Source organism: Copidosoma floridanum, unplaced genomic scaffold, assembly GCF_036245765.1.
Source record: "Copidosoma floridanum isolate Cflo_tuat_1 unplaced genomic scaffold, Cflo_Japanese_pri ptg000019l, whole genome shotgun sequence".
NCBI lineage: Eukaryota > Metazoa > Arthropoda > Insecta > Hymenoptera > Encyrtidae > Copidosoma > Copidosoma floridanum.
In genome coordinates, this window is record NW_028321896.1 from 17180935 (window position 1) to 17192439 (window position 11505).

General features: G+C 40.4%; 2 protein-coding genes across 2 annotated transcripts in view; both read right to left on the reverse strand.

Moving 5' to 3' along the window:
- Positions 1-5802, reverse strand: part of LOC149374571 (uncharacterized) — a 33181-nt gene extending 27379 nt beyond the window's left edge. The window contains exon 1 of the mRNA XM_089592980.1: positions 5761-5802. Coding sequence (XP_089449106.1) covers positions 5761-5802 — 42 coding nt within the window. The remainder of the gene's footprint in view (positions 1-5760) is intronic.
- Positions 5803-6866: 1064 nt separating this feature from the next.
- On the reverse strand, positions 6867-9768 carry LOC149374572 (uncharacterized). The gene is made up of 11 exons (XM_089592981.1): positions 9717-9768; positions 9564-9635; positions 9408-9488; positions 8981-9058; positions 8769-8810; positions 8557-8634; positions 8128-8205; positions 7909-7989; positions 7506-7794; positions 7164-7440; positions 6867-7079 (listed from the first exon to the last, which is right to left on the reverse strand). Exons 1-11 carry the CDS (start codon positions 9766-9768, stop codon positions 6867-6869), a joined length of 1341 nt encoding a protein of 446 aa, XP_089449107.1.
- Positions 9769-11505: the final 1737 nt, after the last annotated feature.

Sequence of the window (11505 nt, forward strand, 5' to 3'; positions counted from 1 at the left end):
TTTCGAGAGATAAACTCACCGTCTAGGACAAACATGTCGATGGATGGGAGGGTACATTAAATTTTTCGACAAGTATATACTGTTACTTAAGAAAAAAATCAACAGCGACGGGTACAAAAAAAGTCGTGCCCCGAGCTGGTACCTCTGAACCAATACGTGCTGGTATAGAGTAAGCACAAACGCCTTTCATAAATTTACATTGAACGTAGTACAACGTCTAGAGTGAGTCTAGTGGACGATAACATGTTTGTTAAACATAATGGATTATAATGATATCAGTGCATTATTATTATGTGCAGTATTTTCTTTACCTCTGACCTGTTATTTCGCACTTGAGGTACCTACCAACTGCACGCGCGCATGGGTATAATAAATGCGAAATGAGGACGAAAAAATGAAAACAGCACAGTTTAGCTGCACTCCACAGCTCTCGCAGAAGCTATTTATGCGAGTACGCATATATATGCGAAAAGAAAAAAAAATCAAAAGGGGTAAAGGGGGGCACTCGGTGTGTGCACGTATAAAAGAGGGCCCGGCTTGATTTATGCATTTTATTCGTAGCGAGAGAGAGAGAGAGAGGAGCCGGCGGAGGTATTGTGTTCCGCTCCGAGATAACCCCAGAGGGGGTCGCTCTATCTCGAAATATTATCTCCCGAGGCCCGCAGCAATGGTGTACACACAAATATATATACATGCACGCCTGGCTTACTTTGCTCCTCGCTGTGCTGTACGTCGCTTGCATAGCCTTCCTCGAGAGCCGTGTCACGACACACTTTTTATGCTAAAGATGTTGGGCCGGGGAGGGGGGAGAGAGGAGCGTACGTGTTACGCGCATTTGCTGCGCCACGGCGATTGCAAACAATTGTGAGAGGCCTATATACCGCGGGGCGCGAGGATTTTTAGGCTCTTTGGCAAATTGCTCCCGAGGCTCGCGGTGTACCTGCAGGTATAGACTCCCACATTGCTTGCATGGGCTGTGGACTTGCAAACACAAATATGCCAAATCGTATAGTAAATTATTTGATTTCGAGAAAGCAAGCTTTTTTAGAGAAACTAATGATTGGTATGGTGATTTATTCGGGAGTATTAGGCACTGCTCTGCTACTTTGAAGTCCAAAGCGCTGGTATATAATTACGCGTGAAAATAGCTTCCTCCTGACTTTGGAGAGGAAAAAGAGAGAGAGGGAAAGAAAAAAAAACAATTATTTTCTTTATGCAAACTTATGCAGAAAGTGTAGCAGAGTGGAAACAATTTTGAGCGTTTTGTCTGCCCTAAAACTGTCTGTATCTACTGGCACGTCATCCAAAGCCGAGCATTTAAAGATTTTTCATGATTCTTTGCTCGATTATTTTATCCTCAAACGAGTTCGAGTCATATTACACACTTACATTCGTAATCTTCATTTTTTTTTGCACATTCTCTCGCCACGTAATACCATCAAGAGTTGAACGACAGTTATTAGTCGATTATGTCACACGCACGCGGTGAGAAGAAAAAAAAAGGCCGTCTATATAACACGGAGTAGCGCTTATTATTGCGCACGAGATTTTTCCTCGTGTATACCCAATACCTAATCGTAATATGGAACTAGCCATTCATCCACGTTATGATTCGATACATCATCTATATATAGACTTCAACTATAACGAGACATGTAGAAATGGCTATTTTCTCTTTTTCCACCGAATGAATATTCGTTATATATGGACATCGATGGCTCCCGCATTTCACAGTAGCACACGCATCGAAGTATCATATTTGCGCAACGACAAAAAAGGTTTCGACGAAAACGAAAGGTAAGCGTATAACATTTATAACGCATGACATCCACGTATCGCACAAATAGCCGGCTAAAACGTTCTCCCGTTTGTGAACGCGTAGAGCGCGAGTACACTCGGCAGCAGCGGGAGGAGGGAAGGTTACGAGCAAACGGCGGAGCAAAAAGCGTGTATCCGTTTCCGCTCGTGGATACAGAGGAGAGAGGACACTCCGGTCACTGCGCGCACCTGCGCGCCAATTATGACGGTTTTTCCAGTGCTCATGTTCAAGTAGCTATACGTAACGTGTTGTGTGTGTATATACTTTTTATACTTTATGCGCTGCGGGAATTGGGAAATATCGCTTACGCGCGCGTTTTTCATACATTGGCGGTTTTCGTGATTTTTTTAGATGGGATGAGTTAAAATAAACAAAAATTATCCGAATGCCTCTTTATCGTTTTCTCAACGCTACGCGTCCAATAGGTGTGTAATTATGCATCCAAGCGTGTCCGAGTGTCGGGTTCTTATATATACATATATTTTTTTTTTTTTTCAACGATTTGCGCGCATTTTATGCAACAGACCTTAGCATATGAACGCAAAAATTATGCAAACGCCCAGATTTTTACGCGAGATTATCTAGAAAAGACAAAAAAAATGAATTAAATTAAGTAATAATTTCCGTAACACTCGGATGACACCTATGTATGTATAAGAGGTACGAACACGGCACACGCGGCTATCAATTACAAACGAGCTTCTCTATTTTTTCCGAGGTCTCGAGTTTTTATTGCTCATTATTACGAGATGACGAGGGTATTATGTTGTACGCAATTACACAATCACGCAAAATCCCACGTAGGAGCACACTGATAGAGAGAAAGACAACCAACAACAGCGATCTACGTCACATAGTATCTTATACGCTGATTAGTGTCAACAGAGGAGACGGTGTCTTAGAGAACACATCGGGTGACCTTCGTCAATGACGCTATTTACCGCGTCGTATTTTTCTTTCTTTTTTGTTTTTTTGGTTTTTATATATAAATCATCGTTCGAAGCGCGCGATGTAATGCACCTTATTTATAACGGAGATAAGGTCGTGCTGGAGATGGCGCGGTGTTGGAGGTGTAGGAAGAGGAATAAAAAAAGGAAGGGAGGACTACGGCAATAAATAATCGCCTTGGGAACCCAGCCGATCTTTTTCGTTCGGTGTAAAAAAGAAATCAGCCACGGAAAAAAAAGACCGCGTGGATGCATCGCTTATAAGCGAGAACACGGACAGGTGTTGAGAAAGAGGTTCTTCTGGAAGGGAATCAGCTGAAAATCGTTCGTCGCTCGTGTACGTTATTTTCGGTCGGATGTTGACCGACGAGCTGAGAGGATTAACGCCGAGTCGTACAACTGATTAGCATACATTATAAAAAAAAAAAAAAAAAGGTAATGTAAATACGTGGTCATTTGTCACTTTTACTTTTTAAGATACATCCAAAATAGTGGATCAAACAGTTTCTAATGTACACGTGAACCCGATTTAGTATGGGCAGGCGATAGAATCTCCAAAAATACCCCACTGATGACTCGATTCGGTGGACAAAACTTTTACTCTCGATACTTACGCTCGCGTCTTCACGTTAAAACCGGATTTATTTTTTTTCCGTCATCTCGCTTCTTCGATACGAGCGTAACTAAGGTGTACATTACTATGCAAGGAAAAAAAAAAAAACAATGGGCGCCAAAAAGCTTGAAACTCCGTTAGATCAAGGTATACACGTAAATCGGTATAGACCAACGCGACTCCCAAGGTATCGCATTCGTTAGATGAGCGGACACGCGACGTTTTGCGCAGCGCGGTATATACATCCTTAGATTTATCAGGTCGAGCCAAGAGAAGGAACGAAGGGATGACCGGCATCGATTAGAGTGGGAGTAGGCGTGTGGGTATAAATCATTCCCGACCGATGCCGCAGTCACCCGGAGGGATGAGGCCCGTCCTCCCTCTCTTCGTGCAGTTACGTGTCGTGTCTCTCTCTTTCTTGGGCTCGCGATTCTATCTCGCGTTCATATATATATACACACAGACAGTGTAACTACGTGTGTGTGTGTGTGTGTGTGTGTGAAGAGGCTCCATTACATAAGTTCTCCCAGCACAATAGACGTCGGAGCTATGCGGCAGCAGCAGCTACTTTTGCACGGATCCATTAAATCCTCCCCTGCATGCAAATATTCTCCCACTGCCGGAATAGTATACTTACACGTGCACAATAGCCTCCGTCCCCCCTATACACGCTACCTGTGGCTTCTTCCTCCTCCTCCTCCTCCTCCTCGTCCTCTCCCGGACGTGCATTTGTGTACCTTACGTGTGTAACGTATACGTGGGTACTTTGGAATGCTCGAAAAATGCGTGGCATTAGCCTCCGTGTACAAGTATTATACGCATATACGCGGGGAAATGCCACTCGCCGACCGCTCTCTTCCTCCGCACTTTTTTTTCCTTTTTTTCAGAGACCACCTGATGAATAGCTCCAAGAGCCTACCACGACGAATCGTCTATTGTACGCGTTGGCAAAAAAGTGGGATGGGGATAAGGAGGTGGAAAGAGAGAGAGAAGGATATATAAATTGGGGGGAGAAGCAGCCCGCAATTTATTTCAAAAACCACCACCGCCATCGGCTCATATTGTGTTCTCGTGTTCCTCATCCACCTCCTTTGGCCCCATCGCGTGGACGATCCGTTGGCAGCGTCGGCTTTTCTTCCACTCGGTCGGAGGCTGAGGTTATTAATGCGCCGGTCCGACCGTGCCATTTAGAAGGTCATTATAATAATGGATTTCGCGTGAAAAATGAACGGGTAGGAGTGTGCGTGGGCGCGTATCCAGTTTACTTTGGGAATCTTGTTCCTGGGGCTTTCGGGGACTTGGTGATGAATTTTTACGAGTTTTTAATGATACATCTGTTAAGAGGGGAACATAATTTTGTCACCGCGAAACTCGGAAAGTCCATTTGAAATGCCTTTCGTGAGTGAGTTTATCAAATTCGGAGACGTATTGGCGCCAAAAACGGTGCAAACGAGCTAGCTTTCGTCAACTTACCAGGTTTCTTGTTTATATGCACGCAATTTTTGCCGAAGCGGTAAATTATTGCATTTTATACATTTAAACTTGTTGAAACATTTTTGTTTCATGATCACTTGATTTTTCTTTTTTTTTGGGAGTAAACGTAATGCGCGCGTGTTACTTAAGCGTACGTAATTTTGTCGAAATATCCATACACGACACGTTTAGATATCGTTTATCTAATTTATGATTACCTAAATCTTAATAGAGCGTTACAAGCGCGAGAGGACAAAAAAGATTTTACATCGCGGAAAACGTGTTTACACCCGCGGGGGTTGGTATATCACGTATACACCTCTGGCGGTGTTTTAATCCGATGAGGCGCACACATGCGGTTGAAATTCCTTTTTCCCCATCGATAAAAACCCCGTGCATTACCGATCTCTGCGTTATAACAGAGATGTATATTGAACAAAAAGAAAAAAAAAAAAATGTCCAACGAGCAACTTTCATCCAGATAACAAACAGACCGGTCAATTCTCCCAACAATCGCTTGCAAACGAGAGCGAGAATTCCAGCTTCACGGGCGTGCAAAATCGGCCCCGATCAATCAGGAATTCACAGCCGCGCAATAATCGGATGAAAAAAAAAAAAAACGCTCCGGAACGCAGTTTCCTTTTGGCATATTTGCCAGGGGGGCGACCGGATTTCCACGCATATCGGCACACACGTACACTCCTAGGCGCATTAAACCCGCGCACGTGCGTCTAGGAGCAAACGCGCTCGAAAAACCGGCTCTAGTCTCGCGGAAAAAAAGCACGCCTCTCTCTCTCTCACTTTGCACTAACGATCGGACGCAGCGCTGCGTTCACCGTGAAATTTATCGATCGATCGCCGATCGGGCGAGTTAGCTGACATTATATATATATACACGACGGACTCACTTGGGTCGTGGTCAACAGAGCAAAACTGATGTCCACCACCATCCGGGAGTTTCGGATTAGCGAGGGTGCGCGCGTGCATGCAAACACAAGCTGCAGCGAGTACACGGGATGTTTTATCTAGCGGCGAGTAGGTAAAGAGGAAAGGGGAATTTGATACTGCCTATGTACCGAGCGAACGGAGGTAAGGAGGGCGCAAAACGCGGCAACCGCGGCGATCACGATCAAGATCATTGACTCCTCACGAATGTAAAGCGAGACGAGTTCTCGGGGTAAACTGCATCCTCGTCGCGTACAGGCACATCGGCGCGTTTACGCGCCAACGATTTCCTCGATGCTGCACGTGGGTATACAATACTTTATACCGCGTGAAATATGGTGCTGCCGCGTGCGTGCACCGGATGCCGATTAAATGCGGGACAGCGGCTGCTTCTTGCTTAGATCGTTCGTTACCTTCGGGATGTTGGATCGGAGGGTGAAGGAAATACGCGCCGCGGCTCGATCTTGGGATCGGGTCTCTATTGTTTGGACGAGTCGATCTTTGCGTGTGGGTATACGTGTACAGCGGGGTCGAGTCACCGTTACTCTGCTTCGGATGTATTCAAGTGAGGAGTAAGAAAAGAAAAAAAAAAAAATAAATAACATTGATACAATCTGTAATTGCGGTTACTATACCTGTACGGTACAGTAGTGCGATTGATAGGTTTTTCATTCGAGTAGGAAATGAGTTTCATGCGTATACGTTTGCGTATATTTTCTTTGGTCCGTAAGACACACTGTTGCTTGTATCGAGTTAAGTTTTTTTTTTTTTTTTTTCGAAGGTATTTAGATGGGTGTTGTTTTTCTACACTGACTTGAGATCCTTTCGATTACACTGGACCCGATGGCATTAGTCAACCAACACGAGCACTTTTATCTTTTCAAAGAATCAATTTATTTCCAAGGGCTTTGATAGTAAGGTGATTCATCTCGTCTCTGGCTCTTTGTTGTAAACATATTGATTACCGAAGCCAAAGGGGCGCACCTTCACATGTTTCTTTATACAAATAAATAATACAGCATAAACGTACAATTAATAACTTATCTAAAATATGGTTCACAAGGACCATTTACAATGTAAGTGAATTCATCGCATAACTGCAAAGTACTGCAAAGATCAGCACAGCTAAGCTGTGGGTTAAGCCGATGACGCCGCTGGTAATTTTATTGATCCAATTGATGTGCATCGCAATGTTGGTGAAAATGGAAGTTTCTTTGGTAGAGAGCCCCGTCAGAACGGTTTTGTTGTCGACTCTTTGTACCGATATACACCCATACATGATCTGCGAAACATTAAAAAAACAGGCAAAATAAATTTTACTGTAGCTAAACAAACGTATTGGTTCATCACCTCGATAGGTACTCACTTGGAACATGTTTTCCGTGTCAGTGACGCAAAAGCGCGATTTATCGAGTGTAACAACTTCATAGCCACTACCCAACATTATTTGACAAGAATCGGCAACAGCGACGTTAATAGATGCCAGGTCCCTTTCATTCTCGCCAAGTTGATAGCCAATCAGCGTCATCTCGGTGTTATTTCCCACCTTATCTTGAAACTTGGGCAGACCAACAACTCTAGCGGGATCCAGTTTCTGGGCCAACTCCAAGACAGCGATGTCATATTGGCCATTGCGCGTGTCGCTGGAAAAATGTCAAAACTTTTGTATCACCACTTCATACGAATTAAATTGGAAAGGTAGTCTCACCTCATGTTGTAGTACTCGTGAATGATAACTTTATGGATGTTAATGGACTGGACACCGATTGCAGAAAAGTTGTTACTCGAGGCATCAACTTTTACGATATAGGCGAATGATTCACCAATTTTATTGTACACACATCTGGCACTCGTGACGACATAGTTTTCCTTAATTAGTGCGCCACTGCATGATAAGACTTCGCGAGATTTGTCGAAGAATTTTAAAATTTTCACGACGGCCACGTGATATGGGAACTGTTCTTTGTTGGCTGTCACTTGATTAGCTTCGATATAATCTTTGAAAGATAGTTTTATTAATTTTCACGTTAGAAAAAAACTTGTTTAAATGATTGTAGATTTGACAACTTCTTTACATCATGAAATGCACGTTGAACCCAACAATTACTCACCATCAGATAGAGTATCTGTGATTTCGCTACTTTTATCTTGTTCCGTAGAATCAAATGGATCAATGATATCTGTGGCTGAACCTTTTTTTTATAAGAGAAAGTATTATCAAGCTTTACTTACGAACAGTACAATTGCCAAAAAAAGTGCTTTGTCTGGTATTATAATTTGACAACTTTATTTACATATTAAAGTGCACGTTAAAACCAACAATTACTTACCATCAATTGGAATCTCAGTTATTTCGCTACTTTCATCCTGTTCTGTAGAATTAAATGGATCGATATCTGTGGCTGCACCTTTTTTGATAAGAAAAAGTATTATCAAACTTTACTTACAAACAGTACAATTACCAAAAAAGTACTGTATCTGGTAACATAGTTTGTGAACTTAATATATAGAATAAAATATACGTTAAAACCAACAGTTACTCACCGTCTGACGGAGTATCTATAATTTCGCTGTTTTCATCTTGTTCTGTAAAATTAAATGGATCAATATCTGTGGCTGCACCTTTTATGATAAGAAAAAGTATTATCAATCTTTACTTACAAACTGTACAATTACCAACAAAAGTACTTTATCAGGTAATATAGTTTGACAGCTTTATTAACATAATTAAATACACGTTAAAACCAACAATTACTTACCATCAATTGGAATCTCAGTTATTTCGCTACTTTCATCCTGTTCTGTAGAATTAAATGGATCGATATCTGTGGCTGCACCTTTTTATAAGAAAAAGTATTATCAAACTTTACTTACAAACAGTACAATTACCAAAAAAGTATTTTATCGGGTAACATAGTTTGTGAACTTAATATACAGAATAAAATATACGTTAAAACCAACAGTTACTCACCGTCTGACGGAGTATCTATAATTTCGCTGCTTTCATCCTGTTCTGTAAAATTAAATGGATCAATATCTGTGGCTGCACCTTTTTATAAGAAAAAGTATTATCGAACTTTACTTACAAACAGTACAATTACCAAAAAAGTACTGTATCAGGTAATATAGTTTGACAGCTTTATTAACATAATTAAATACACGTTAAAACCAACAATTACTTACCATCAATTGGAATCTCAGTTATTTCGCTGCTTTCATCCTGTTCTGTAAAATTAAATGGATCGATATCTGTGGCTGCACCTTTTATGATAAGAAAAAGTATTATCAATCTTTACTTACGAACAGTACAATTGCCAAAAAAAGTGCTTTGTCTGGTATTATAATTTGACAACTTTATTTACATGTTAAAGTGCACGTTAAAACCAACAATTACTTACCATCAATTGGAATCTCAGTTATTTCGCTACTTTCATCCTGTTCTGTATAATTAAATGGATCGATATCTGTGGCTGCACCTTTTTATAAGAAAAAGTATTATCAAACTTTACTTACAAACAGTACAATTACCAAAAAAGTACTGTATCTGGTAACATAGTTTGTGAACTTAATATATAGAATAAAATATACGTTAAAACCAACAGTTACTCACCGTCAGATGGAATATCTATGATTTCGCTACTTTTATCTTGTTCTGTAGAATCAAATGGATCAATGTTATCTATGGCTGCACCTTTTTTTATAAGAAAAAAAAAACTATTGAACATACGTACTCAGAAACAGTGCAATTACACCAAAAAGTACTTACTCTTTTTATTCACTATATCTGCAGATCCAACATAGGCTCCGCTAATAGCTGCAACTTTTATTTTATTAAAAGCTAAATCATGAATTACTTTACTGTATTGTTTCGAGAATTTTTTTTTTCGCAATCAATACGTATACTGTACCAAAAACTCACTTTGAACTAGCAAAACCGCCAAAACAATCTTTGAAGGAACCATCCTAACCATTTTTACTATGAATTTGAGAATAAAACTCCTCTTTCACAATCAACTGCTCGTGTTTAGTAGCCTAAAGAGAACTGAATACATTTCACGAACCTGTGAATCAATAAATACTTTAACGAGGTGTGGAATGATTTCACTGCTGTATTCGTGTTTCATTAACTCATCGTTAATCGCCATTTTTCGTATTTATTTAGTGTTATAAGTATTTTTAAAATAACATATGATGTACTCAGTAACCAAACAACTACTCCAGATTTATAACGCACATTGTATAAATCTAAACATATCTATTTATAAAAGCTGCCGTGATGGCTGTGTAAAATTAATCAATACAATTGTATAAAATATTGGGCGTACTGATCCAACAATATTTCTTTTCGATGTTCGATTTCAGGCTATTTGTTAACCAAAAGTTTTTGGATCAATGGGGTCAGAAGATTCAATTATTTATCAGAGAGGAAGTCGATCACTGCATGGTTATAACCAACTTCTCTGCAGTGCATGTGCCATCCAAGTATTGTCTCTGTCCAGGTCATTATTGTGCTTAATATATTAGTGCAATGCCATACATCAGTCACATGTACATAGTATAGCATACAATAAATCACCACCAATGGTTGTTATCATCGTATTATTTTGGTTGATCGTAAACACTCTTAGTCTGGTTCAAATAGTTTCCAAAAAAATGACTACTCATTAATGTCTCAGATAAGAAAACCAAGCCAGAAATTTTCAGAAAAAAAGAAGATAGCAACTCTAATGAGACAACTTCATAAATGTGATTAAAAGTCATAAAACTTAAATGCGCGACTTGCTACAATACACGAAACAATCGATGGTACAAGTCTCACGAGCCAAGTTATGATTTAGTAAAAATATGAAATTCCGTAGTTTCGCAAACATACTCTTTAAAGTTAGATCAGTCGAACTGGTCAATATTAGTCAACTTTAGAGAGTAGCGGCGCGTAAACAATGTTCGAATCATTAGAAAAGCCTTGATGGAAACATAACCAGATAATTTATCAAACGACTCTTGACGTCACGTGCAGCAACATTACGCCCCAAGTATATAAATATACACACAGCACTCATCCTCATCTTTTTCCTCCTCCTCCTCCTCCTCCTCCTGTCCATCGATTAAGACAAAAAACCACAACTCTACGAAAAAAAAAAAAAAGAGAATAAAACGTACCATATTAGCGGGCCCTCTTTTAAACCAAATACGGAAATAAGGCGCAGGAATGATCATCATTTCGATGCAAAAAACAAAAAAACCAACAGTTCGCGTGTGCGCCTCTACGAAGGAATTTCGACTACACAAAAGTCGATGACCTTGGAATAGCACGCAGAGGATCCAGTATATATATGTATATACGACTCATATCAATGTAGAAGAGACGATGTGTCGATACGCACACACGCGCGCAAAAACATGTTGTTACGACAGGGAAAGAGGAAGGTCAAGGCTACGCGTCACGCCCGGCCCGGCATCAAAACAGCATAATATGCAGACCCAACTCCGCCTACTACTACTACACACATATACTTATACTTTACACAATAGAAGGAGATAGAGAAGAAGATCATCGTTGCGCTGTGATTTCGTTTTTTTTTTTTTTTTTTCTTCTTCTCTTTATATACATCACTACGGATCGTTGCTTTCAATGCTAATCGTACAAATGTCGGTGATGCCACGGGATTATTGTAATACGCGCCAATTGGGAAATGAGATTTGTCGGT

Bases quoted from the DNA above. Each gene is read 5' to 3' on its own strand.
- LOC149374572 (XM_089592981.1), bottom strand. From the start codon at position 9,768: ATGGTTAGGATGGTTCCTTCAAAGATTGTTTTGGCGGTTTTGCTAGTT. The intron at 9,636-9,716 runs GTGAGTTTTTGG...TTCATGATTTAG, and splicing joins GGCGGTTTTGCTAGTTCAAA to CTTTTAATAAAATAAAAGTT. The intron at 8,206-8,556 runs GTAAGTAATTGT...TTATCAAAAAAG, and splicing joins AACTGAGATTCCAATTGATG to GTGCAGCCACAGATATCGAT.